The sequence below is a fragment of the Cetorhinus maximus genome, chromosome 15 (assembly GCF_964194155.1).
Source record: "Cetorhinus maximus chromosome 15, sCetMax3.hap1.1, whole genome shotgun sequence".
NCBI lineage: Eukaryota > Metazoa > Chordata > Chondrichthyes > Lamniformes > Cetorhinidae > Cetorhinus > Cetorhinus maximus.
In genome coordinates, this window is record NC_135893.1 from 23,404,244 (window position 1) to 23,429,496 (window position 25,253).

The 25,253-nt window shown below is 39.5% G+C and overlaps 2 protein-coding genes across 5 annotated transcripts in view; one reads left to right on the top strand and one right to left on the bottom strand.

Moving 5' to 3' along the window:
• Positions 1 to 25,253, bottom strand: part of bcl2l16 (BCL2 like 16) — a 65,812-nt gene that overhangs the window by 16,610 nt on the left and 23,949 nt on the right. Inside the window, exons 1-5 of one of the 4 annotated variants that reach the window (XR_013578902.1) lie at positions 7,500 to 7,514; positions 7,222 to 7,379; positions 6,261 to 6,544; positions 1,319 to 1,884; positions 311 to 859 (exon numbers count right to left, since the gene is read on the bottom strand). The exons of 2 other annotated variants lie outside the window; for them this stretch is intronic. The gene's annotated coding sequence lies outside the window, so the exon portion shown is untranslated. Of the gene's footprint in view, positions 1 to 310; positions 860 to 1,318; positions 1,885 to 6,260; positions 6,545 to 7,221; positions 7,380 to 7,499; positions 7,515 to 25,253 lie in introns of those variants that run through there. One more of the 4 variants, XR_013578901.1, reaches the window with a different exon arrangement.
• Positions 324 to 17,112, top strand: fblim1 (filamin binding LIM protein 1). Its single transcript, XM_078558113.1, has 7 exons — positions 324 to 546; positions 1,514 to 1,692; positions 1,956 to 2,070; positions 3,983 to 4,152; positions 5,481 to 5,659; positions 8,072 to 8,189; positions 16,339 to 17,112. Exons 1-7 carry the CDS (start codon positions 324 to 326, stop codon positions 16,447 to 16,449), a joined length of 1,095 nt encoding a protein of 364 aa, XP_078414239.1. The 3' UTR covers positions 16,450 to 17,112.

The following is a 25,253-nucleotide window of genomic DNA, read 5'->3' on the forward strand; positions in this document are numbered from 1 at the left end:
TGGAAACTTGATAAACTGGGGAAATGGTCCTGCATTCCTTTATTCTGGGGCATGGTACTAGTGATCATTCGCTGCACTGTGCACCATCACATGAGTTTGTTCTGAAAGAATTCTTAAAAGAAACCCATTTTCCCGAGTTCCTCGCTTGACTCCTACGTTCCAGTAGCACCAGCCATCCTCACCCAGTTACAGCTGACACCATTTATTTTAACACTTCTACAATACCTAGGATACTGCAGACAGGTGAATGCACCCTGGGTCAAACTGCTAATAATGTAGTATCACACTGTGTTGTTTGTGCTTTCAGATATTATACACGAAGGATGTCTCAGGTAAAAAAGATCTCTTCAGTTTACATTCAACTTGCTACTCCTGGGAGGGTCACCGCTCCAAAGACATACAACTCTGTTGAAGCATCAAGGGCAGACAATCGCGTACATCAAAAGCCAGCACTCAATTCTGCAAGCTATCCAAACCGATATGGAAACAAGGGGGTGAAAGGAATGGTACGGACTACTCCATCAGTCTTTAGTTCTGCTGATGGAGGTAAGAAGGGCACTTTGTCTGTTCAGTTATTAGCTTGTCAACAGTGACAGACTCAAATACTATAAATGAATGTGGGCTCTTTGGACACAAAGTTAAAAGTAATGATGCCATAACAACTGTCTATGTTGGTATTGTTTGAGATGCAATATGGTAGAGATGCAGGAGAAATAAGCAAAGAAAGGGCAGTATACTACAGAGTTTTGATTGTAAGGCTGCCCAATAACATAGAGGAGAAATGCATTACTTGTGTTACTGAACCATACAGACAAGGAAAACCCCAGTTCAATTCCTTAACAATGTTGAATTAGCCAATCTCACAAAGCAGTGCTGGGGAGGTTGCTACATCACCCTCAGCACCCCTACACTCAGCAAAGGAAAATTTAATCAGGAATTACGCTCCTTGATCATTATCCAGTGATTCCTGCTATAAAATGCATGTATATGAGACATTAGGTGAATACAGGAGTGGGCTTATCTAGGATAGTTTCATGGTCATTAATCCTGTCAATGTTCACTGTCTGTTCATTCAGTGCTTTGGCGAAAAATCAGAAGATAAGCCTTACATTACATGAAATTAGCTGGAGCAGTCTTGATCTACATGGGTAGCCTAACAAGCCTCCAAAAAGGAGGGGAGAAAATTGACAAAGAACGGATCCAGTTTTTCCAAACAGTTCAAAATTGTGTTCGTTGAGTGAGGTCAAATATCAAACTTGAAATCTTGGAAATTACCTAATAGAAATTTTTGACTTTTTAAATTTCTTTCATTTTTCACAAACAAATACACATTCTCTGTCCAATCAGGCCACTATTGTGAAATGTTTTATCACCTGGCCCTGTATGGAAGCCCTACCTTTAAGGCAAGAGAGGGAGAGAAGTGTCAGTGTGTCACTGCAGCTTGGCATGGGTGTGTCCTTGGATTGTAAACTTTGCCCTTCACAGCCCATATTATGTGCTTTTATTTTTTCAGATTTTCCCCCACCACCTCCTCCTGCAGCAGAGAACACAAGAGATGTTTTTTACTCCAATGAGATACCACTTCCTCTGCCTCCACCTCTGCAAACCCGTGAGGGACCAGTCCCATCCTTAGTCAATTCCAACCAAAGTAGGCCGCAGAAATCAAATGTTGGAGCAGGTCCAAAGCAGCAGGTAGGCGATGCCAACAGGCTTCATTATTCCTCTTCATCCTCCTGTCTTGAAATTATTGAGTCTCAATAGGACATAGATCCTTGGAGGTCTTCAAGCCTTTGATGTGTGAGCTCGGTGAGCACAGAATGGTCTGTAGGGGCATCACAGCCATGCACAATCTTGATTTTGAATCTTCAGGAGATGAGAGAAAAACTTGAAAGAAAACAGATTCAAATAAGTTATTTGACTTATGCTATTTTTGACGCATTCCTTCTTTGTACCAGGAATTCTCTGCATTCTCTGAATCTGACAGACATCCATCTGTGGGTTTCAAACAGGAAGATTCCATGACTCAAACGGCGAATGACAAGCTGAATGGATTACCAGATTTGGGGCCAGGTAAGTGGCCTACCTGACATAAGAGTAATTCATTCATTCACCCACTCTCTGGTTCTAAGGTATCACTGGGTCAGCCCACCGATTTACATCTTACCTCTGTTATGTTATTTACCACCTAGTGTCACGCATTTTGTTTGAATAATTAGAAAGGTTTTCAGCCAACACCTCAAAATCAATTACTAATTTTGTGGCTAGACTGGATAAAACTTGTACTAAATGCCCTGGGAAGGAGTCTCAAAACACTGCTGCAGTGAATTTGTAAGTTATACTGTGAATGGGGGTACTGGAAGATGCAGTGGGTTAGACAAATATGACCAATACATTAAGCCACTGGCCAAATGTGGTTAACTGAGACTTGGGAAGTGGCTAATTGCATTACTGATTAGTAAATAAAATGAGTAATAGACACGGTCATTGGGTGTATGATCTCAATACTTCTATTCATGGGGTGTCTGCATGAGAACTTTAATCTTTTTATGCATTTGTTGGTGAAATGATAAGATAAAAAGCAGTGTTTTATGATTGCTATGAGTGTTTTGCTTCCTTGGTTACCGAATAGAGGTAGGTGTTTGTAAAATAAAGAACCAGAGTGTATGAGTGCATAATTAGTGCATGTGGCTAAAATGGGGTGGCTCTGTTGCAATACATGTGGCGATTGTACAATTTCTATTGGACAAGGTTGGATTAAATGTTGGTCTTTAAGTCCACCTGAGACTGAGGATGAAAGTCTTTAACATGTTTTTAAGGACATTACATGAAATTAGCTGGAGCAGTCTTGATCTAAGTTCTAGAGGATTTATACCCATAACATTATACTGTCCATGGTGCAGTACTCATTAGGTGGTAAAGGGAAGAATGCCACAGTTATACAATGAAGGGTTGCTACTCTGGGGCAACAAGAGAGGCACATTTTGTTGGAGCATTGCAGAGGAAACTTTGTTTTATTTAACTCATGTCTTACCAATCTGGGCTTGCTTGACATGGTCATTGGGTGCCTGAAATGGCACGTATTTCATATTCTCAACACAAAAACACAAATGTCATTCCTTCATGATCACAAAGGAAATCCACTAAAACATGTGCCCTGCAATAGAGAGTTTCGATTCTGAGGAGAATACCACTGATGTTTGCATTTATTGGTTGATTTATTAAAACTAGTACAGAACAATACAACAGCATTGCACGTATATTTTTGAATTCGCCACTAAAAGCAACCGACAGCAAATAAACTTAATTTTAAATTGCTGGCTTCAAATGGGTGTCCACAAGGGTGGTGGAAAATCACTGATCTTTGGTTGGTGGCACATTGTGTTGCGAGAAAATACAATAATAATTAGCATTAATATGCCACCTTAAGTTACTGAAAAATATGTTAGAGGTCTTCATAGAGGTGTAAGGGAAAAAATGGATGTCAAGCCAAGATATTAGGTAGGATAACTAGAAGCTTGGTCAAAGCAATAGATGCTATGAGAGCTTTAAAAAAGTAGCAGGAAGTGGAAAGGTAGAGGGAGAATGCCAGAGCATGGGAACTGGATAACTGAAGGAAAAAGTAAAACCACAGAATGTATGCAACTTGGGATTTTTCAGCTGTGTTTTCTCATACACTGAGTACCTTATTTCAACTGGCTTCTTAGGGGGTGTCCTACTGAGCTGTGCAAGTCCTGACGAAGCTGGGGTCTGCTGGTCCTGGCCAGATTGGGGCCTGTAAGTTCCTATGAATCCTGGCCTATCTGGAATGTGATACTCTGAGTTTTGGTCTGATTGGGATCTGTATATGGGAGTCCTGGCCTGGCTCTGATATGCTAGTCCCTGAGTCCTGGTCAGGCTGGGATGCACCAATTCTCTGAATCCTGGTCTTGCTGGGAAGTGCTAGTCTCTGTGAGTTAAGTTCATGATTTCTTTCCTCTCCTAGATATCTGTGCATTTTGCAACCAGCTGGTTCCGCCAACTATACCCGCTGTTGTAGCCATGAAGAAAATATTCCACGAGGATTGCTTGAAGTGTAGAAAATGTCATTGCAGACTGGTGGGAAAAACTTATTACAATCTAGATGACAACCCTCACTGTGACTCTTGTTACCAGGTATAGCAGCTGTTTCTTTTACATGAAATAGCTTATTTTCTTTGTATAAAGTTTCTGCTTTTCTCCCTTTCTTTCTGGAAGGCACTGATTCTCATTGTTATACAGTTCACAGAATCACAGACTAGTACAACACAGATTATCTAGTTTAAGACAGTGTTGGAATGTTATTTGACCTTGTCCAGTGATAATACCACTATGCCACCACCTCCCTTGAGACTGATTTTTTTTTAAAAATTGTTCATGAGATGGAATTAGGGATGGGCTATGCCAGCATTTATTGCTCTTCCCTAACTGCCCTTGTTCAGAGGGCATTTGAGAGTCAACCATATTGCTGTGCGTCTGGAGTCACATGTATGCCAGACCAGGTAAGGACAGCAGATTTCCTTCCCTAAAGGACATTAGTGAACCAGGTAGGACTTTACGACAATTGGCAATGGCTTTGTGGTCATCATCAGACTTCTTTTTCCAGATTTTTATTGAATTCAAATTTCACCATCTGCCGTGGTGGGATTCAAACCCAGGTCCCCAGAGCATTACCCTGGGTCTCTGGATCATTAATCCAGTGATAATACCACTGAGCCCGATCCTGTCCTTACTCAAGGGACACTCTAGCTCACACCAGGATGTGAATAAGAGAAATGATTGTGACCTACAAGAAGGGTTGCCAGCCTCAGTGCAACACTAATTGTCTATGCCATTCTTCCATATTAGATATCCTCTTTAAGATGGACTGGAGGTGGCATATCCCAGATTTTCATTTTATCCTGGAAAAACTCAGCAGGTCCGGCAGCATCGGCGGAGAGGAGCACAGCCGAAACGTCGGCTGTGCTCCTCTCCGCCGATGCTGCCGGACCTGCTGAGTTTTTCCAGGTATTTTTGTTTTTGTTTTGGATTTCCAGCATCCGCAGTTCTTTGCTTTTATTTCATTTTATCCTCATCATCAACCCCAGGTTCCCCAGAAGCAATCAAATCTTTCCTCCCTCATAACTGTGGCAAACAGAAATTTTATTTTTTTCTCAAAATATTCTCTGTTCAATAGCCTCAGCAAGGTGAAGTCTCAGGTTAGTTGCAGTGTGAACATGAAGAGGTCAAACTGGGATATGAATTATTCAGATATGGTGAGTGTCCTTCCCATAATAAGGTCTTTCCTTCTACACAATCTCATCAAGTGTCATCCTACTCAAAAGGGAAAAAAATTGTTCAATAAAAAAAAATCACCAAAGTTGCCTAATCTGTTATAATATGCATCAATATTCTTCTTCCATCTCGTAGTGTGTCAGCCACTGTGAGGGTGCTTACTGTGTCTTTTGTGCCTCTTTAAATTGCAGGACACCCTGGAGAGATGTGGGAAGTGCAGAAAACCAATAACGGATCAGATTATAAGAGCCATAGACAAAGCTTTCCATCCTGAGTGTTTCACATGTGTTGTCTGTAACCGGTTAATTGGAAGTGAGCGTTTTGGAGTGAACCAGGACAATGAGGTTCACTGTTTTGAAGACTTCCAGAGGTATGGTTTCAGCATTCCTGTACAGTGCTGAAATGATTATGTTTTAACACGGCATCCAAGGTTTCTGCCTCCACCCTGCCCAGAAGTCCATTCCAGGTGTTATCTGTGTGAAGAACTTATTAATACCAGTCTCACAATCAAAGGGGTTGAGAAGAAATCTCTTCTGTACTTGCCATTTTTGACAAACAAACATACAGTCTTATTGAAGGCATTCAGAAAAGGTCATAGTTTTAAATAATTGTAGTGTTGCCTTTGCTATTTAAGATGACTATTTAAGATAAAAGCGAAATAGTGTGAATGTTGGAAATCTGAAACAAAAACAGAAAATGCTGTTAAAACTCAGCAGGTCTAACAGCAACTATGGAGAGAAAAACAGAGCTAGAGCTGTTGAGTTTTTCCAGCATTTTCTGTTTTTGACTCAAAACATTGCCTGCTTTCATCTGGAACCTTATACAAGACTGCAACACCATTTTCCATCAGCATGTGGCACTATTGTATTTTGGAGCTGCTTTGCAGACCAATCACAAATTGGGTTCCCCAAAGTTTTGTCATGTTTACTGGTTGTAGATTGCTGTAATAGAATTTTATGACCAAAACTTGCCCAATTATTGAATGACTCTTACTGCATGTCATTCAATAATTGTCTAGAATCCTCAGAAATTACTCGAACACATGAGCACCAAGTGCTTTTCAAAATCCAGATAATGTTCTAAAGTAAACAGATGGCACTGTAAAGAGATTTCCACCAGGGGTCACTTAGTATATTGGAGACTATCATACGTTTGGCCAGAGGACTGCAGCAACTTGACATATTTCCATGTTCATGTTGAACCCAGTTCTCATATGTGGATAATTCAATTTTCCTTCAGTCCTTCATGTCCAGAACTAAAATAGAAAAGTTATTCAAAGTGATTTCTCTTACTGATGGCTCAGTTGATAAATCAACTATCATATGTGGAGCTGAGCTGTTGCCAGGGGTAAAGATAGTAGAACCATTAAGTAAACCTACCCAGTCAAACCTATTGTTAGCTTAAAACCTCAGCTAAGAGAAATTTCAGATCATTGAAGGAACTTAGTTAGCTTTACCAGCTATAGACTGGGTCCTGCAATGGAATGTCCTTCCTCTGACGAGTTTTTAAAGTAGCAAAATTATCGCAGGGTAGAATATATCTACAGGTATATCATAGCAGAAACAACTCTTTTTAAGTTTACCAATATCAGTGCTTAGAATCAATTCTAGGATTCTGTTATCTATATGTGTGCGAGGATATAAGTATGAGATTACAACTCTTTTATATTTGCTTATGAGTATCTATTATAAGAATCAATTATAGATTATGTTACAGTAAGGAATACTATATCATAGACTATATGGCACTAAAAGACAATCACTTCACTTATACAGATAGTGATTATTCTAAGAGAAGTAACTATTCAATACTGTATTCCCTTAATGAGTGTTAACTATAGTCAAAAATGATTATAACATGACCACTGTACTTTAAATTTACCACCTTAATAATTGGATATTCAAATATTGATTTCAAGATGATTATACTCACAATCTAATATAATTTCTTTTGAGTGTCTTTTGTCTCAATTGTTATGGGGAGTTGGTGGTAAACTCGACCCTGTGTGCTAAAGATGGTTGACCTACGTCTCTGTTTTTGTGTATCTGTGTGTTGGATGTTTTAAGACCTGGACTTTGAACAATGCCAGCCTGTTTCAATGAGCCACAAAGACATTGTATACCACAAAAACAATTTTTTAATAAGTCTTATAAATATCTTTTTTTTAAAGCTACCTTTACATGAATTTTTGAGGGTCATTTTGGTATTACCATCTAAACTTTGTCACAGGTGTTTGGCTGTTATCCAACAGTAAGGCATTCAACGCTGTTATGAATTCCTGCACTTCTGTGTAGTGTTTTTCACCAGCTTCTTGGCACTAGTTTAAATGCTGCATAGTGCATTTCATTTTCTCAACTTCCATTAATTTAATTAACAGAGCCATGCAGACTACAACGTCTCAGGGGTGGAAGTGAGGTACTACAAATGGACTCGGCCTTTTAGCTAGGAAGGGAAAAAATAATAATGTCAACAGTTCCTGATCAGATGGAAAGCTTGTACTTGTAGATGTTGAGTGAAGGCAGCATCAGGTTTGGCTCTCAAGAGTAAAAGAATCTGCTGATGCACACTATCTGGGTCTGAAGAATAGATATTTGTGCCAAGATCTCAGAGGACTGCCAGTGCATGTGGAAATGTTTCCCAAGTCAGCACTTTCGAGCGAGGTTAGGAGAAAATTAGTGGGGTGAAATAAATTGACTTCTTTAAAGCTTGCTACTTTTTTCCAGAAACAATCATTTTTATTAATGCCTGTGCAGTTTCTGATGTTTGTTTCTTGTATCCACAGGCAATATGCCCCACAATGTTGTGTCTGTAAAATGCCAATTATATCAGAAACTGCAAAGGAGTGCTTCAACATTAAACTGTTCGGGCTCCACTTTCATGTCAACTGCTACAGATGTGAGGTGAGATCCTGTATACAGACAAAAAGATTCTGGGTCTGAACGCTTATTGCCATTACTTCACTGCATTTCAAGAACCGGTTATGTCAGATAAGTCAATAAGTAACTGAGCTGGACAGACTGTGAAAGTGCCAGCTTTGATTTCCTGTGTTGTTAGTTAATCTCAGCTGAAGCTGTGACTGGGGCAATATAATTGGCCTCAGGACCACTGAGTTAGGAAGGAAAACCAGTTTCAGTTCCTACTCTGATCACTCTCTGGTGACGCTTGCTACAAAGCGCATGTATGGGAATTAGATGAAGACATTCCAGGCTAAACTGTGATCGCCCCAGAAAGTTGAATAGCCTACAACACTATAGATTCACACACAGTGGTGCAACCCTTGACAAAATGATCCTTGCAATACTGCCTTCCGTCTCTTCAAATTTACTAGCGAAGGCCAGGCTTAGTTCTGACTCGGTCAAATTCTCTGGTTGCCTGTATTGAGAGACACACTGGGTGTTTTATTTTTGTCCATGTAGTTCTGGTCCATCATATTTGCCTGTGCTATTAAAGAAGTGGTTTCAGTACAATTTAATCTCCCCCATGACTAAATTCTGCAATCTTAGTGTTAACATCACAGAGTAAAACTGCCTCAACTGCAGTATCGAAATAAATGTGCAGAGTCTAACAAACAGGAAGGGCTCAATAAAGACTTGCTGTTAGAAGACAGGGCATAAAAATGAAAGATGGTCTGGCAGTCCATGCATTTATATCCCAATCTCAAGTAAGTTTTGGTTTCCAAAGCAACCTGAAGTATCTTTCAGAGAGTGACACCTCCTTTTTAAAAGGACCATCACTGCAGAGGAAGTGGCTCCTATCATAGAACCAAAGAAAAGTTACAGCACAGAAAGAGGCTATTCAGTCCATCGTGACTGCACTGGCTAAATAAACTAGCCGCCCATCTAATCCCACCTTCCAGCATCCAATCCGTAGCCTTGCAGGTTACAGCACTTCAGGTGCAGATCCAGGTACCTTTTAAATGAGTTGAGGGTTTTTGCCTCAGCCACCTCCCTCTGGGTGAAAGAGTTTCCCCTAAAATCCCCTCTAATCCTTTTACCAATCACCTTAAGTCAGGCAACACCTTGCCCAGGAAGAAGTGAATTGGCCCATGTGAAATCCCTGGGTAGCATCAGATTCACTATTGAGTGAGGAAAAGCTGCATGCCAAAATTGTCAGCTGTTGAATTCTGGAAATAATACAGGAAATGACAGGCATCAATATGCTATTCCCTTCTGTCTCATAACACGTGGAGACAGAAGCTTTTACCTGGTGGTCCCCATGCAGTTTCCAATCACAATTGTGCTATGAGGTGGCATTGAGCAGTCCAGGAGTTTCTTCATGGGGGAAGGAATATCTAAGTACATATTTCTTTGTCCTTTGCTCCCATGGACAAAGCAGCATTAATAGTGGTTTGGGAAAGGGTTCATATATTTATCTATCTACGGGAGAGGGGTATGTCAAATAGGTAGGCCGAACAGATGTTAGCTTGGCTCTTGCCTCCAAATCAAGAAGTTGTGGGTTTGAGCCATATTGGAGCTTAGGCAAGTAGAGGGTTAATTTTCATAGGGATTCTCCTGCTCTTCCATTGTAACTTTGGCAGGGGAGCTACAGAAACCCTGCAAAAATAATGCAAACTGTATTTATGCCTTTTTAAGGGTTTCCAAAGCTCTCCTGTCAAAATTACAGCAATCTGGAGAACCCTTGTAGAAAATTCATCTCTGTAATCTAGGCTGACATCTATGTGGATGTTGCTGCATTGTTGGAAGTGGTATCCTTCAGATGAACCGTTAATGTCCATCTGAACTGGCAGTTTATCAATTATACTATTTGAAGAGGGACACAGAGTTCTTTTGATGCCGTGGCTAAATTTCATCCCTCAACAACACCACCAAAAACAAATTAACTTCTGTTCATATTTGAGGAACTTTGCTGTTACATTTGCCTCTAAAGCAATAGTTATCACATTTCAAACTATTGAAATATCTCAATTTTTCACAATTAAATGTGAGAAAGTTCTACAAGTACAGGATTTTTTTGAAACTGTGGTGGTTGCCAACTCACTTGCAGCATTTATGCACTTGCTAAAAACCTTGCTTGTGTAATTTGTTATGCATTAGTAGTCTTTGCTCAGTTTGCACTGATTAATCAATTCAAATGAGTACAGAGCGACCCTTGGACTGAAGTCAATGTCACATGAAGAGGTGCAGTATCAGCTAAACATCTAGGGATCAAAGTGCAAAAATTGCAAGAGCTCAGTGAGTAAACACAGCACACATGGTAATGAGTCATACAGACCAGGAAAGTCCCAGATTCCATCACCAATCTGCAGAGTTGGCTGATGTGCTATTGGGGCTTTACATTAGGCCTCAGTATTCAGGGAAAAAACCCTCAAGTTTCTGCTCCCAATCCTGTTGGAATATAGATATCAGTTGAAGGCAGGATCAGGCTTAGCTGTTTGGAAATAGATGTAATACCCACTGTAATACCACATTTCAGCCTAGGATGTCAGTCTTGGCCTAGTTGGTTTTAACTTTCTCCCTTGAGGCAGAAGGTTGCGTTCAAGTCCCATTCCAGGGAAATGTGCACAAAATCTAGGTTGCAATTTTACTGCAGGAGGTGCTGTCAGAGGTGCCGGATTTCACATGTGGCATTAAACCAAGTCTGCCCTCTCGGGTGGATGGAAAGATCCCATGGTTGGGGACACTAGGACTAAGGGACAGAGCCTAAAAATTAGAGTGAGGTCTTTCAGGAAAACACATACATGCAAATGGCGGTGGATATTTAGAACTCTTCTGCAAACAACAATTGATACTAGGTAAATTGCTCATTTTAAGTCTGAGACAGGTTATCATGAATCTATCAAAGGTATTAAGGGATATGAGGCAAAGGCATCTATATGGAATTAGGTCACAGATCAGCCACGATCTCACTGAATGATGGAACAAACCTCAAGGGGCTAAATATCCTACTTCTGTCCATGTTCTTTATGTTTCATAGCACTATTTTGAAGAAGAGCAGGGGAGTTCTCCCCAATGCCCTAACCAATATTTCTCCCTCACTAAAATCACAGAAACAGATTATCTGGTTGTTGTCGCATTGTTATTTGTGGGAGCTTGCAGTATACAAATTAGTTGCTGCCTTTCCTACATCACAACAGTGCCCATGCTTCTCAAGTACTGTTTTGGCTGTAAAACCCTTTGGGTCATCTATAATGAAAGACACTATAGAAATGCAAGTCTGTCTTTCTTTCTGCAGAATGTGCTTATAGATTAATGCCAAACTCCTCTTTGGAATCTACTGTTCTTCTAATAATCTCCTATATACAGTGATTAGATGCACACTTTTTAAATTCAGTCATATTTAAAATTGAGCTAATTGCAAAAGGATTGGAATTCTAAAAGTCAGTTTATTTAACTGATGTTCACCTAAGCAGGCTTTTCTATGTGCATTCAGACGGAGATCAGCCCATTCATTGGACTGTCTGACCCTGCTGCCAGGTTTTACCCTGTTATCAACATGTTGACAATTTCTGTAAGAAACTAAAGCCTTTAAATCCTAACAATTACAAACAATCTGTTTAAATTCTGTCTGTAAGTATTAGAAAACAACAAGAGTTACACCCTTGTCACAGCTGAAGGTAAAATTTAGATAGTTCTAGCACTGTATATTTTTTTTGGATGACTGCTGATGAATCATCCATTGTTCAAGAACTAGTGTTTCAAGTTAAAGCAAGAAGGCATTTCTTACAAGGGAAACACAAATGGCCAAACGCATCTCATTACATTCATATAGTAGAATTGCTTAATTGGATTCTGTTCCTTTACTCTAATTTTTACCGATTTGCTGGGCCGTAGCAAAACCAGAATAACCAATACTTGCTCGGTTGCTGTAAAAGCACGTGTGTGACATTGAGGTTCTGCTCATCAATTTCCCCTGATGTCAGAGCAAATTCCACTTGACCGTTCCCTATTCACCTATCAACTCAGATTTTGCTGTACATCTAAAAGTTGTCCACTGTCAGGCTTGTTTATGCACATTTAAGATTTTTGTATCGTGAGTGGCTGAAAGTGCAAGCCAACAGCACAGCAAGGGAAACACGACAGCAAACTGTGTATCTTCTAAACCAGATTGAAGGACTAAAAAATAAACAGAGGAAGGGCAAAGAAAGTATAGGTTAAAATGGGTGAATTCAATGTCAAATCTTGTACAGAAACAGAGGAGAAAATATTGGCGAGAGGGAGAGAGATTAAAGCGTGAACATTTTTAAAAATGTGTAAACGTCCAACCATTAATATCTGAAGGAATGAGACGCCGCATTTAATTAATTTTCAATGCCAGATGTTGATTGGCAGTAATTAACCATGAGCTTGTCGTTAAGCTTATGATAAGACAACTTTGCATCGACCGTGCAAATACAATTGTGCAATTTCATGACATTCAATACAGCTAATTGGTGAGACGAAATGCTGTTTCGCAAAGCTAATGGCAGAGCAGCACAGCACTGCAACAGAGCATCTGCTTTTCGTCTGAAGTTGCTGTACCATTTCTGCATAAACAATAGCGTGCTGTCAACCGCCGTTTTTTAAAAAATCGCTCAAGGAATGTAGTTGCTGGCAATGCTGGCATTTATTGCCTATCCCTCACTGCCCTTGATAAGGTGTAGCTGTTTGGTACAACTGAATGGCTTGTTAGGCCATTTCAGAGGGCAGTTAAGAGTCAAGCATGTTGCCCTGAGTATTTAGCCACAAAGGCCAGATCAGATAACAAGAGATTTCCTTCTCTAAAGGAGATTAGTGAACCAGATAGGTTTCTACAACAATCCAGTCACCATTGCCAATACTAGCTTTTTATTTTGACAGGATAGTCTTAACTTTATTCCTACATCATTGCCCTATTTCAGTAATGATCAATTCCAGTGTCTGATACCCTGTGCCTGTCCTGGTCTCGTGTTTTTTTTTCTCTCAACCATCTTAAGCTTAAGAGTCTTCAAACCAACTACTGAGAAATCTATACATAGTTTCTTTTACATGTTGAATACACACACTCTTCGTGTAGGGAAACACCAGCTACTTCTTAGCCCATGAAACCTAAATGCAAGCTGTTAAAAGTCAACGTTTAGGAATCTCCAAGTGTGTGAAGGTATACTGTTGGAGTTTAAGCAGCTGCCAGGCACTCTAACAACATGTTACTCATCTTGCTGGAACCATCCTACCCCTTAAGCCATTCTTTTACAGGATTATTTAGATTTGAGTAGCAGGAATACCAGCCCCACCATGCCGTTCCATGTTCCAAAAATGAGTCAGACTAGGCAAGGCTGGTTGTCCAATCATAAACAAGTATCTAGGATATTGCATATCCGTCTGGCTCAGGCAGTTACTTTCTGAAGCTGCCAGACAAATGCCTTGGTTCAAGTCTTCCAGTAGAAGTTGTTTTTTTCAAATGCAAAAGTATTTTTTGATTAGGTGACGGGATCAAGGGAGAGCAGTAGATATAGTGGCATACATTTTTAGAGGATGTTTGCTAAGATGTCACCTGAAGGCTTGCTAGAAAAATATCAAGCCTATGGTACAAAGGGAATTGTAGCAGGATGGATAGAAATATTGGTTGGGAGATAAAGCAAAGCTGGGGTAAATGACGTTGATTGGAAGTAGCAGAGCCCAAGGCCAATGATGGGTCTCATTTTGTTTTTGATGTATAGATTTTTTATATTCACTTATTTTTGATTCTAGGTATATAAATAGATTTGGACTTGGGCATAGGAAATGTAATCTCAATTTATTTATAATACAAACATAGGTGGATTGGGAGATGGTGAAGAGGATATTGGCAGGTTAGAGAATTGACATTTGGTGGAAGATATAATTTAATGTGGTTAAGTGTGAGGTAATAAATTTTGGAATGGAAAACAAGGAATGGGATTGTACACTCAATAGAAAAATACTGATACGTAGATGAACAGAGGTACTGACCAGTTCAAATACATAATTCCCTGAAAGTACGAATGCAACTAGAAACAGCATTTGGGTTTTATAAATAGGAACAGGGTTCAGGGGCGAAGAAGTAATGATAAATTTGTATGAAATTCTGGTTAGGCTTGTTAGAATGCTTTGTGCAGTTTCAGCTGCCCTATTATAGAAAGAACATTAAAGCCATAGTGAGTGTACAGTTTAGATTCAACAGGATGATGCCATGGATAGGAAACCACAGTTATGAGGAGATACTCAAGATATTGGGGATACTTACACTGCAGTAGAGAAGGCAAAGAGGAGAGTTAACATCTTTTTAAAAAAACGATGAAGGGCTTTGAAATAGAGAATAGCAAAAAACCATCTTGCTGGTTGAGGAGTCTGTATCGAGGGGGTCATTAATTTAAAACTCTCACTAAGGGAGTGAGGACAGAGGTCAAGAAATTTATTTACACAGCAAGTTACTGAAGTAGAGAATGCTCTGGCATAAGAAATAGTTAAGGTAGAGACTATTCCAGCTCGAAAATAAAAATTGGATAAATATCTGAAGCAAATGAATATGCAGACCTTTGGGAAAGAGTGAGGTTAGTTTTAGCTCAAGCAAAGAACTAGCAGAAACACACTGGGGTGAATGGCATCCAAGTTGTAAATGTCTACAGATCTGCCAGGTGTATTACTTTGACCTCAAAACACACTCTTTTACCTTTGCCTCAAAGAATAGTCATTAGTTGCTCACCAGACAGCTGACAAGCTTGAGCCCTTGCTTGATGGGCAACAAGCACTAAGAATTCCTTCTGAGCAGCATAAAAAATATAAGTGTAGAGCCGCCATTCTTCCGACAGTAGTAAGGATACACACATACTCACCGAAACATGGTTTGGAAGTGTAGAACAGCAGCAGAAACTGCTTCCTTCTCTGAAATCCAATCATAATATTAGACGCTAAATCTTTGATTTGCGTGCACATGCTTGTAAGTCTAACCTCCTAAATACTAGAATCTGCCATCTCAGCCACATTGCTTCCTCGTCAGCTACGATGGACATCTACCTTAAGAATGGAGAAAGATCTATGCAGTATAATTTCAGATGTGTTAATCACTTTGTTGTTGATAAAGTGCTATGATGCATATCAGGCATCACCAATTGCTTAATGCAGGTTCTCATGCAAGTGGCTTTGGTAAATTACAGGTTCTGCTTGCTTCCTGGACAGGTTGCTATGATTGCACACCTTACAAAATAACAGAAGAATTGGATGCACACTGCTTCTTATTCATGCTCGGCTTTGCCACTCATGCATAGAAGCAATGCCAACACATTTAAATCCATTATTCCAAATGTAATACTATTATAATAACAGATGGAGAAGAAATCTGGATACTGCATGACTGACAGCAAACTGCTATCTGGAGGATGTAAGGTGTGAAGTGTGCACAAGCTGTAATGGAGTGTTGTCTGCACTATTTTGAGTGTGAACTATTCCACGATAAGTGATTTATCTTGTCATTGTGAAATTAATTAATGTCCTAACATTAGCATCAAGCTGCACAGCAAGGTGATGCACAATACTATCTTAATATGGAAATGTTTTATTGAAGGAATAGATTGAAGTGTTTAAAAAGGGGCAGTGTTAGAGTGGGTATGTTTCAAAGTGGTATTATCCACACTTTTTTTTTGCACTCACCCAAGTGAGGGATGTTAGTTCTGAGAAATAAAACTGTTTCCATTTCAGGCATCTAATGCTAGCATTAAGCACTCCCAGATCAGCTATAGCATAGCATACAGAGTAAGGCTCCTTCTAGTCTGCCCCAACTATGATTGATATAGCCAATTAATGTTGAATTAGGGACAGTTTTGCACTGTAGCCTATGCCCATTAGGATGAGATTACCCATGCTTGTTTCATGCAGGGCCTTTACAGCCAAAATCAGACTTTCATCACAGTAGTTTGGGCTTGGACACAAACCTAGGTCCCAGGAGTCAAAAGGCCAATGTCTTATCTATCTAATTCTCCCCATAGAACAAGTGTTTTTTTACAATCACTAGTGTTGGGATGGGGTTACAAAGCTGGTTGCTGAGGTTGGCATATTATGACCAAGTCTTGTATACTCATCCTCTGTATTAAGTGTTTCATATGGTCTTGTGTTACAGAAATGTGGAATTCTTTTATCTCCTGACCCAACCGAGGAAGGGTGCTTCCCCCTGAACAAGCACATCCTTTGCAAGACTTGCCATATGCTGAGTATCAGCTCCACTACCTGAAGATTCTAGATCTGAGCAGAGCTGAAATTATTTCAGTTTGTGAATTGCTGTGTAATTTCTCAATATTGTCACAAATTTATTACCATTTCCAGTGGACTACATCCAACCCCTGCATTATTCTTCACAAGTTTACAGTGTATTGTAGAAGCTTCTCCTATACAAACCTGAAGGTTACAGGTTTGATTCCTACTAAACAATGATCTCATCTGAATCACCAGTATGGCCTGTATAATTGTGCTCAGCGCCCCTACACTAAGGAAAATATTAAAATTAACCAGTGTTTCCACTCCTGAACTTTACTTCGTGATTTCTACTGGAAGTGCACATACTTTGACATCAGCTGAGACCATTAGTGGATCTGGTTGCAATGTCCTGCATCTACTAGCTTACTTCCACTCACCGCCTTGTCTTATATATGAAGAGTGGTCACTTGGCAAGGTACTGAATGGAACTGGTGCCTGTGCGACTGTATCACAGCAAAATGTGAAGTGTTCTTAATAAGTTAACTGCCAAAACACCACTAGCAAAAGGACTCAGTTCAGAATAAAGCCTAGTGTCTATTATGCTCCTTCTACAGCTGTTATCTTAATTCTTTTATTGGAAAAATGCCTGTTCTAAAATTCCTTTAAAAAAATAAAATTCTTCCATAGCAAGAGAAACAAATTGGAGAATCTGTGGTAGACCAGACTGTGGTTCATTATTTCTATGACATCACCTCACCTTGCTCTATTGCAAAGGATGATCTATTTAAAGCGCTTTAAATGTCGCTTTGGTATTGGGTTTCATGGTATCGGTTTTGTGGAGTCAGTGGTCACCTTGGAAGAAAGAGCAGCGGCCAAGAAAACTAGTTTAGTAGGTCGTCTTGGCATCAGTTAAATGCGCTCCTCGGAAAGGTTATGGTAATGCCATCACACATATAATGACATTCTTTATGTTGCGACATTATGCTGTCCTAAGAGTATTCCATGGTTGTGTGTTAACCAAAATACAATTGCTGTCTATGCATGCAGTGAAATGGAAGAGACCAGCACAATACAATTGGTTTACTGCCTACATATTACAAATACAAATCTGGATGAATAGGAAAGTTAGCCCACTCTCTACTCCCAAATGGTAATAATAGAAGCATCTATGGACTGATCTAATGATTCTAATAAGCTTCAATCTTTACCACCATTGCCAATGCTGCTCTATTCCAGTTACTTAAAAAAATGCTATTTCCTTTTATGGGATCATGGCACAAATGTTTTAGAGTTTGCTGCTGTACAAACTAAGAATTTTACTTTAACATACGGCATACTTCAACCTTCAGGAAAACCAAGACTATTTTAACATCTGTCTGGTTAGTTATGTGAAAACTTCTGATAGACTGGATACCAAAAGCCCCATTTTCAAAAGTAAGTTTTTCACGTCAGTAATATTTCTGATGAATTTGCACAATCAGCGACGCAACACTCAAAACACAATTCCTTCTCCATTATTTGCGGACTTCTGCAAATGGCACCATTATCCAGTCTTCAAAATGAAGCATGAACCTTTTTGAGGGTTTAATGGTCCCTCTAAAGTTTGAGATGGGTCCTAACAAATTTTAACCATTATAGCAGCACTCAATTGTTATTCTTTTCCAAAAGGTCAAGGGTTACAAGGCTTGCTTTTAAGTTTTCTTTGCAAAGACATTTTACCCAAGTTTCTGGTTAAAAAGAAAGAAAACAATTATCTATTTACTTTCATGTTTACCTATTTGTCATGATCTCCAATCTATTTCATTGGCATGTGGTGCTTTTGATGTAGTGTTTTAATTTTCTGCTGTTATTTCTTCCTTTTAATTGTTTAGTACTTTTTTAGAATAGAACATGGCCTAGTCAAAACTGGGAATCAATGGTGTGCACCATAAACATTTGAATTTCAGCAAAGCTGTGACACAAGCATCACTTTACAGCCTTCCGAACTTAACACTGAGTTCAACAACTTCAGATCATGAACTCTCTCCTCCATCCCCACCCCCTTTTCCAATAATTTATAATTTTAAAAAATATATATTTTTTCCCCACCTATTTCCATTATTTTTAAGTTTATTTCCATCCATTGTTTTATCTCTACCGTTTAGCCTATTTCGATCCCTTCCCCCCACCCCACCAGGGCTATCTTGTCACTTGCTTGTCCTGCTTTCTACCCTTAATGTCACCATGGAGCACATTCCTTAGCTAATATCACCACCGTCAACACCCCTTTGTCCTTTTGACTATGACACCTTTGGCAATCTCTTCTTTGCCTCCACCTATCACTGACCCTCTATCCAGCTCTACCTGTCCCACCCCCCTCAACCAGCTTATATTTCACCTAATTTTTTTATATTTCCTTAGTTCTGAAGAGTCATACGGACTCAAAACATTAACTGTGTTCCTCTCCGCAGATGCTGTCAGACCTGCCAAGTTCTTCCAGCTATTTTTGTTTTTGTTTCAGATTTCCAGCATCTGCAGTATTTTGCTTTTATCACTATAACCGAATTCTGTTAACTCTGAGACTAGTAATCAAATCTAGAACATTCCTAGTCTGCCTCACTTACAACGAAACCAAGCAGTGTATTTAGCTATGGACAATGTTTCCAATGGTCTTTAATTTTGAAGCATTGACACTACAAAGGGATTTATGAATGCTCAACATTTTTCACTGTTCAATGCCGAATAACGAAGAAACTTTTGCCCCTCAGCCCACGTGATGAATGTTGACATTGCATTGAGCCACGCAGTGTGCCACAGCCAAGGCTGATTTTGTCCTCATCTAACATCTACCACGTGCATTGCCCAGCAGACACTTGATAGTGATCAGTAGCAAAATCTTGGCGGATTTTACATTCCCCCTAATCAAGTAGTGTTGTGGCCAATTATATCAGCTATATGGAGCAGATTTATTTTAGGCATGACATTACCCATCACTCTCAAATTATCAGCCATTTTCTTAATGAACTTCCCACTCTCTGCCTGCCTATAGTCCCTTCATTGAGATTCACTTCTCCTGCAAGTTACTTCAACACAAGTGATGGAAATTTAGAAATCAGAAAGAAAATCTAATGGAATAAGGAAGCATCATATACTGACTGGTGATATACAAAAGTGAGACAAGGGATTGCACACTACTCAATTAGAAATTGTTAATTAAAAAAAAAATTCAAACTGCTATACAATGAGAACTCAAGAAACAGCAACATGAAGGATAGTGTGTACATTGCAATCATCTACGTATCTATTGGAGCCAAAGCATTTGGGTGATGTACAAACTAAGCAGAGCATGTGAACGAAACGGTTCCTGACACAAGTCTTCGGGGAGACAAATTGCAATTTTGGGGGTGGGTGCAGCAGAATCCAAAGGTTTTTATGTGGGACCTGGAGGACTCTACTCCTTATGGCCCACAAGGGAACAATTTAAAAAAATTCAACTTACTGCCCCTGGAATCTGCTGGTTTGACCTGGTGCTGAAACCACTACTGCCTCCTTGCTCCAGCTATGGATTAGATACCTGTAGCGAATTGATCCTTGATGTCATCAGAGTCTGATCTACGCTTTTAAAGTAGACGCCATAAGATTAGGTCAAGATTAGGCCATTCACCTCTCAGGCCTGCTCTGTCATTCAATTAGTTCATGGCTGATTTGCACTTTACCTCCATATACCAGTTATGTAACAAAAACCTCAGTACTGAAAACTCTAATTGACCTAGCATTCATAGTCTTTTTGGGGAGAGTTCTAGATTTCTAACATTTTGAAAAACTGTCTCCTGATTTAGCTCCTGAACGCCCAAGCTCAAATAAAGATCATGTCTCATTGTTCTTAATTTCCTCATCAGAAGAAAGATTTTTTTGTATCTATCCTATCAAATCCTTTTAATATTGTAAACACCTTGTCAGGTCACCCCTCAATCACCCATACTCAAGGAACGATAAAAATCAAGTTTATGTTTTGGCTTTAAGTGGCTGTGCCCTTGCTACCTGCAATTTAACATTGCAGTCAACCAGATCAGGGCAGGAAAGCCTCCTGCTCAATTTTAACTGCCCCCTAGCTAGGTTGGGGTTTAAAATTATACCTTTTTGTACCTCAACTGTATTGCTTTAGCTGTGTAACGTCCCTTCTTCCCAGTTATACTTCTGTTTAAAAGTTGCTGCTAGCCAGTGAGTTCCTGAGCTGTAGAGCTCATAAATGTTGTATAAACTTTCACCCATTGCTGCGTTGTACTGCTCTGCTGTTAAGAGTGTCTGTGTAACGCAACATTCCTCCCTTGTCCCAAAACAACAAAAAATTAACTGGTCATTCATCTGATTGTTCACAGGAGTTGCTGATTTAACAAGTAGCAGTAGCATTGTGGCCGATTACAACTAGAGTATTGTGGCCAATTATGGGCGTCACACTTTAGCAAGATGTCAAGGCCTTATACAAGGTCCAGAGGAGATTTACTGGAATGGCACAAAGCACAAAAAGGTTCTAGAGAAACTGGGATTGCTCTAAGGAGAGCAAGAGGAAATGTAATCGGTATCCAAAATCATGAAGGGAACTGATACAGTAAGAACACCATTTCCAGTTGTAGAAGGGTTGGTAAACAAAGGACACAGATTTAACATAATTGGCCAAAGAAACATACTACATAGAAAATAGAAGCAGTAAGCCATTCAGCCCCTCAAGCCTGCTCCACCATTAAACTAGATCATGGCTGATCATTTACTTCTACACCATTTTCCCGCATTATCCCCATATCCCTTGATGTCTTTGATAGCTAGAAATTTATCAATCTGTCTTGAACATACTCAATGGCTGAACTTCCACAGCACTCTGGGACAGAGAATTCCAAAGATTCATCACCCTCTGAGTGAAGCAATTCCTCCTTATCTCTGTCCTAAATGGCCTACCTCTTATTCTGATCCTGTGGTACTGGTTATACACTTCCCAGCCAGGGAAAATATCCTTCCAGCATCTACCCTGTCGAGCCCTATGAATCTTGTATGTTTCAATGAGGTCACCTCTCATTCTTCTAAACTCTAGAGAATACAGGTACAGTCTCCTCAATCTATCCTCATAGGACAATATTGCCATCCCAGGAATCAGTCTGGTGACCCTTCATTGCACTCTCTCTACAGCAAGTATATTCTTCCTTACGTAAGGCACCCAAAACTGTACAAAATCAATGTATTTGGCAAATAAAGATCAATGGAGGGGACTTCAAAGCTGTAATTTAATCAATGAACTCTAATGTCAAACTGCCAAAATGAAGCTCAACCTGATTTAATGTCTGAACTAACTAAACTACAAAAGATAGTTACAGAGACATATGACTTGTTTTAATTGACTTATACTTCAAATACCTTGAGCTTGCATACTTGGAAGGAAGGTACAAGGCTGTAAAGGATTCATATGACAGCAAACCACAACTATCTGGATTCTTGGCTAATGGGTCTCTAGATTTAAAAAAAATGTACATATATGATATACACATAATACACAGACACACATTAACCTACACTTTCAGACATCACAGCAATATGAGTGGTGCCCCACTAAAGCAAGCATTTACAGAAAGAAAACTCAAATTAAGGTATTAAGAATGTGGTCTCCTTTATCATTTTTTCAGTGAGAACACGGGATGCATAAATACTGCTGAGTGCTGAAACTCATCAATTACAGTATGGAAAGCAGTTTAGACCACATGTTAACAATGTCAACTCCGACATTACAGGAACAAAATGAAATTCCATAAAGTCATGAGCATAAAACCAGATGATCGGTTTGCCCTTCCCTCCTATCCGGAGGGTGTTAATTTAGGCCTGGGCATGGTTCCATTGGTGCAGACAACTCTCCAATACCTCACCTAAAGTCACTGATCACGCAGAAACCTATGCAGCAAGTCTGGCAAGCTCACTACCTTTGAGTATCAAAACTAAATCTAATCCCATCCTCACATGACACACACTTTCCCACACAGTTAGGTCATTGGATAGTAATCAAGAGCAACCAGGCCTGGGTGATTTACTTCCTTACCTTTCTCCAGGCATGCTCAGAGATTATCACTTGTGAATAATGTGGAGACTTTAAAACAATGAACTGTTTCCAGATACTTTCCAGCCTTTGTTCCATTAAATAGTAGCAACATTAATAAGCTATTAAAGAAGCACTTCAACTTTTCACCAAATTACAAAAGACATGCTGTATTTTTTATTGAAGAATTAAGAAAATTAAGGTGGAATCACAAGTAGAACTTCACCTTTACAACAAGTACAGACTTGCAACTCATTCATATTCTAGTCATGCTGTAAATTAATACTTACCCATCTCCTTGGAAGCATGGCTATTGCTGGCAAGTTCATTCATTTTCACTAGCACCTCAAAAGGGCAAGGGGGAAAAAAATACCCAGCGAGTCGTTATGATTGGGAGTGCACAGCCGGAAAGGCTGGTGGAGCAGATTTAATAACTTTCAAAGGGAATTGGATAAATACTTGAAGGAGAACCATTTGCAGGGCTTTGGGAAAAAAGTGTGGAACTAATTGGATAGCTCTTTCAAAGAGTAGGCAAGGTATGATGGGTTGAATGGCCTCCTGTGTTGTATTCTATTAAATGCAAATACATTCAGCAGTCTTTGTATCTCAGTTGTTTCCTTTTGCCATGACCCCCCCCCCTCCCCCCGCACAAGCATATGGTTACAAATTCTAAGAACTAACCACATGATTTTTTTTTTACTTTGTGATTTTTGATGTTAAAACATTTTAATTCAAATTTATGAATCTTTGCAATTCACATCTCCATTTCCCAAGAAGACTGACATTATGCACAACTTCAGATTCAGTCTGAGTATATCAGATGATACAGACCTTCCTCAAAATACATTTTAACTACTTCTCACCATGACTAATGTTTTAAGTTTTCAGAGCTGGCAGAAATTTGGATTAGAAACAGGGACCCAACATAATGTGTGTGTTTGATTACAAAGCCAATCATATGTCACTTGATACCACATAAGTATGTCTCTGAAAGCACTAGTTATCTCATCTCCATTTAAAACATATACTGTGTGACTCAGCGAAACAAACCAAAAAAAGTACACTATACTGAATCATACTGCACAGGTTTATTTAAATTTAATTCCTGGTCTATGCCAAGTAGGTTAATTGGAACTAGGGTGGCAATAGCATATTTTACTTGGGACAAAGAAAAAAAATATTAGTCAGCAGTCCCAAATACTCCCCAGCAATCCTAGCTGCCAGATGCTCAACATTTACAATTGCTGAGGATTGTACTGGGCGTGCTACGTAGTCAAGGTGGTTGGATATCCTGCTAACGCTTATCCATAGATGAAGAATTCACACATGGTCAAGGTATTGGAAGGCTGTGAAACTACACCACAGCATCGAGGGCAAAAAAATAAAAAGGGGAGAATGTGACTAATTGCTGCTGCCAGTTTTCACTAAACTGTGCAAATAAGCTGCAGCAGTTCCCTTCTTCATTCTTATCTCATTATCCACCCCAAAACCCTTATGACCTCCACTCATACTGACTTCCCAAAATAGAAAAGCATACTCGTAGTAGAAGTTGAATACTACACAGTTAGTTATAATGTATCCCACATGCAAGGGACTATACTGGTTATGATTCCTCACGTGAGTAGTGACGTTATATATGGCTATACAATGTAAAGCAGTTACAGAAAAGTATATACAAGCAAAATACAGTAAATAATTACACACAAGCCATATCAAACTTTATTCTTCATATAGAATGCTGTACAATAGGTGCCAAGTTCAATTCTCAAAGCTGAAGCGAGTTGGATTTTAGTTTGGCTAGTCTGGATTTTGCTACAAATGGCTTCAGTACTCCTTAGGGTGGAGGGGAGGGGGTGGAAATATCAGCGTGACTTGTTGGAAAACAAGCTTTTGTGGAGGTTAGCAGGAAAATTTATACAGTTGAATGGCCTGCCACTACTGAGAACAGTGTTCCAGCAACAATCGGCATAGATGATTGGGAACAAGGACAAGGAGGTTTGAATATCAAAGAAACGGGTAGAAAATATCGCTGAAGCACTTCTATCCCTTGCTTTTTCAAAAATATAAAATCTGCACAATATATGTTGAGAAGCCCAACCAAACCAGAACACTACTGCATGCAATATAAGCAACTGCTTAAAGAACAGCATGAAAGGATGTTTCTTCTTGTGGGAGAATCTAGAACTAGGGATCACTGTTTAAAAATGAAGGGTCTTCCATTAAAGGCAGAGGATGAGGATTTTTTTCTGAGGGTCGTAAGTCTTTAGAACACATCTTCAAAAGTCAGTGAAAGCAGAGTCTTTGAATATTTTTAAGGCAGAACTAGACAGATTCTTGATAAGCAAGGGGGTGAAAAGTTCTCAGGGGCAGGTGGGAATGTGGAGTTGAGGTTACAATCAAATCAGCCATGATCTTAAACAAAAACAGAATTACCTGGAAAAACTCAGCAGGTCTGGCAGCATCGGCGGAGAAGAAATCAGTTAACGTTTCGAGCCTTCATGGCCCTTCGGCAGAACTGAAGCATAGCATCTGCAGTAGCTTTTTGTTTTTATCAGCCATGATCTTATTGAATGGATTGAGGAGGTTTGAGGGGCCGAGTGGCCTACTCCTGCTCCTAGGTCGTATATTTGTATGTTATATTTGTATTACGACAACCTATTCTGTATCACACTGCCAAACTGATGCATCTTAAATAAACATAAAGGCACAATAATGCAAATGTTACTTATTAGTTTCAAACAAACCAGAGATCTTTTACATACTTCTTTGAAAATTCTCTTATCCAA

Excerpts from the sequence above, each read along its gene's own strand:
- fblim1 (XM_078558113.1), top strand. The coding sequence starts at position 324 with ATGTCTCAGGTAAAAAAGATCTCTTCAGTTTACATTCAACTTGCTACT. Across the intron at positions 1,693-1,955 it reads GAGCAGGTCCAAAGCAGCAG|GAATTCTCTGCATTCTCTGA; the intron begins GTAGGCGATGCC and ends TCTTTGTACCAG. Across the intron at positions 5,660-8,071 it reads TGTTTTGAAGACTTCCAGAG|GCAATATGCCCCACAATGTT; the intron begins GTATGGTTTCAG and ends TTGTATCCACAG.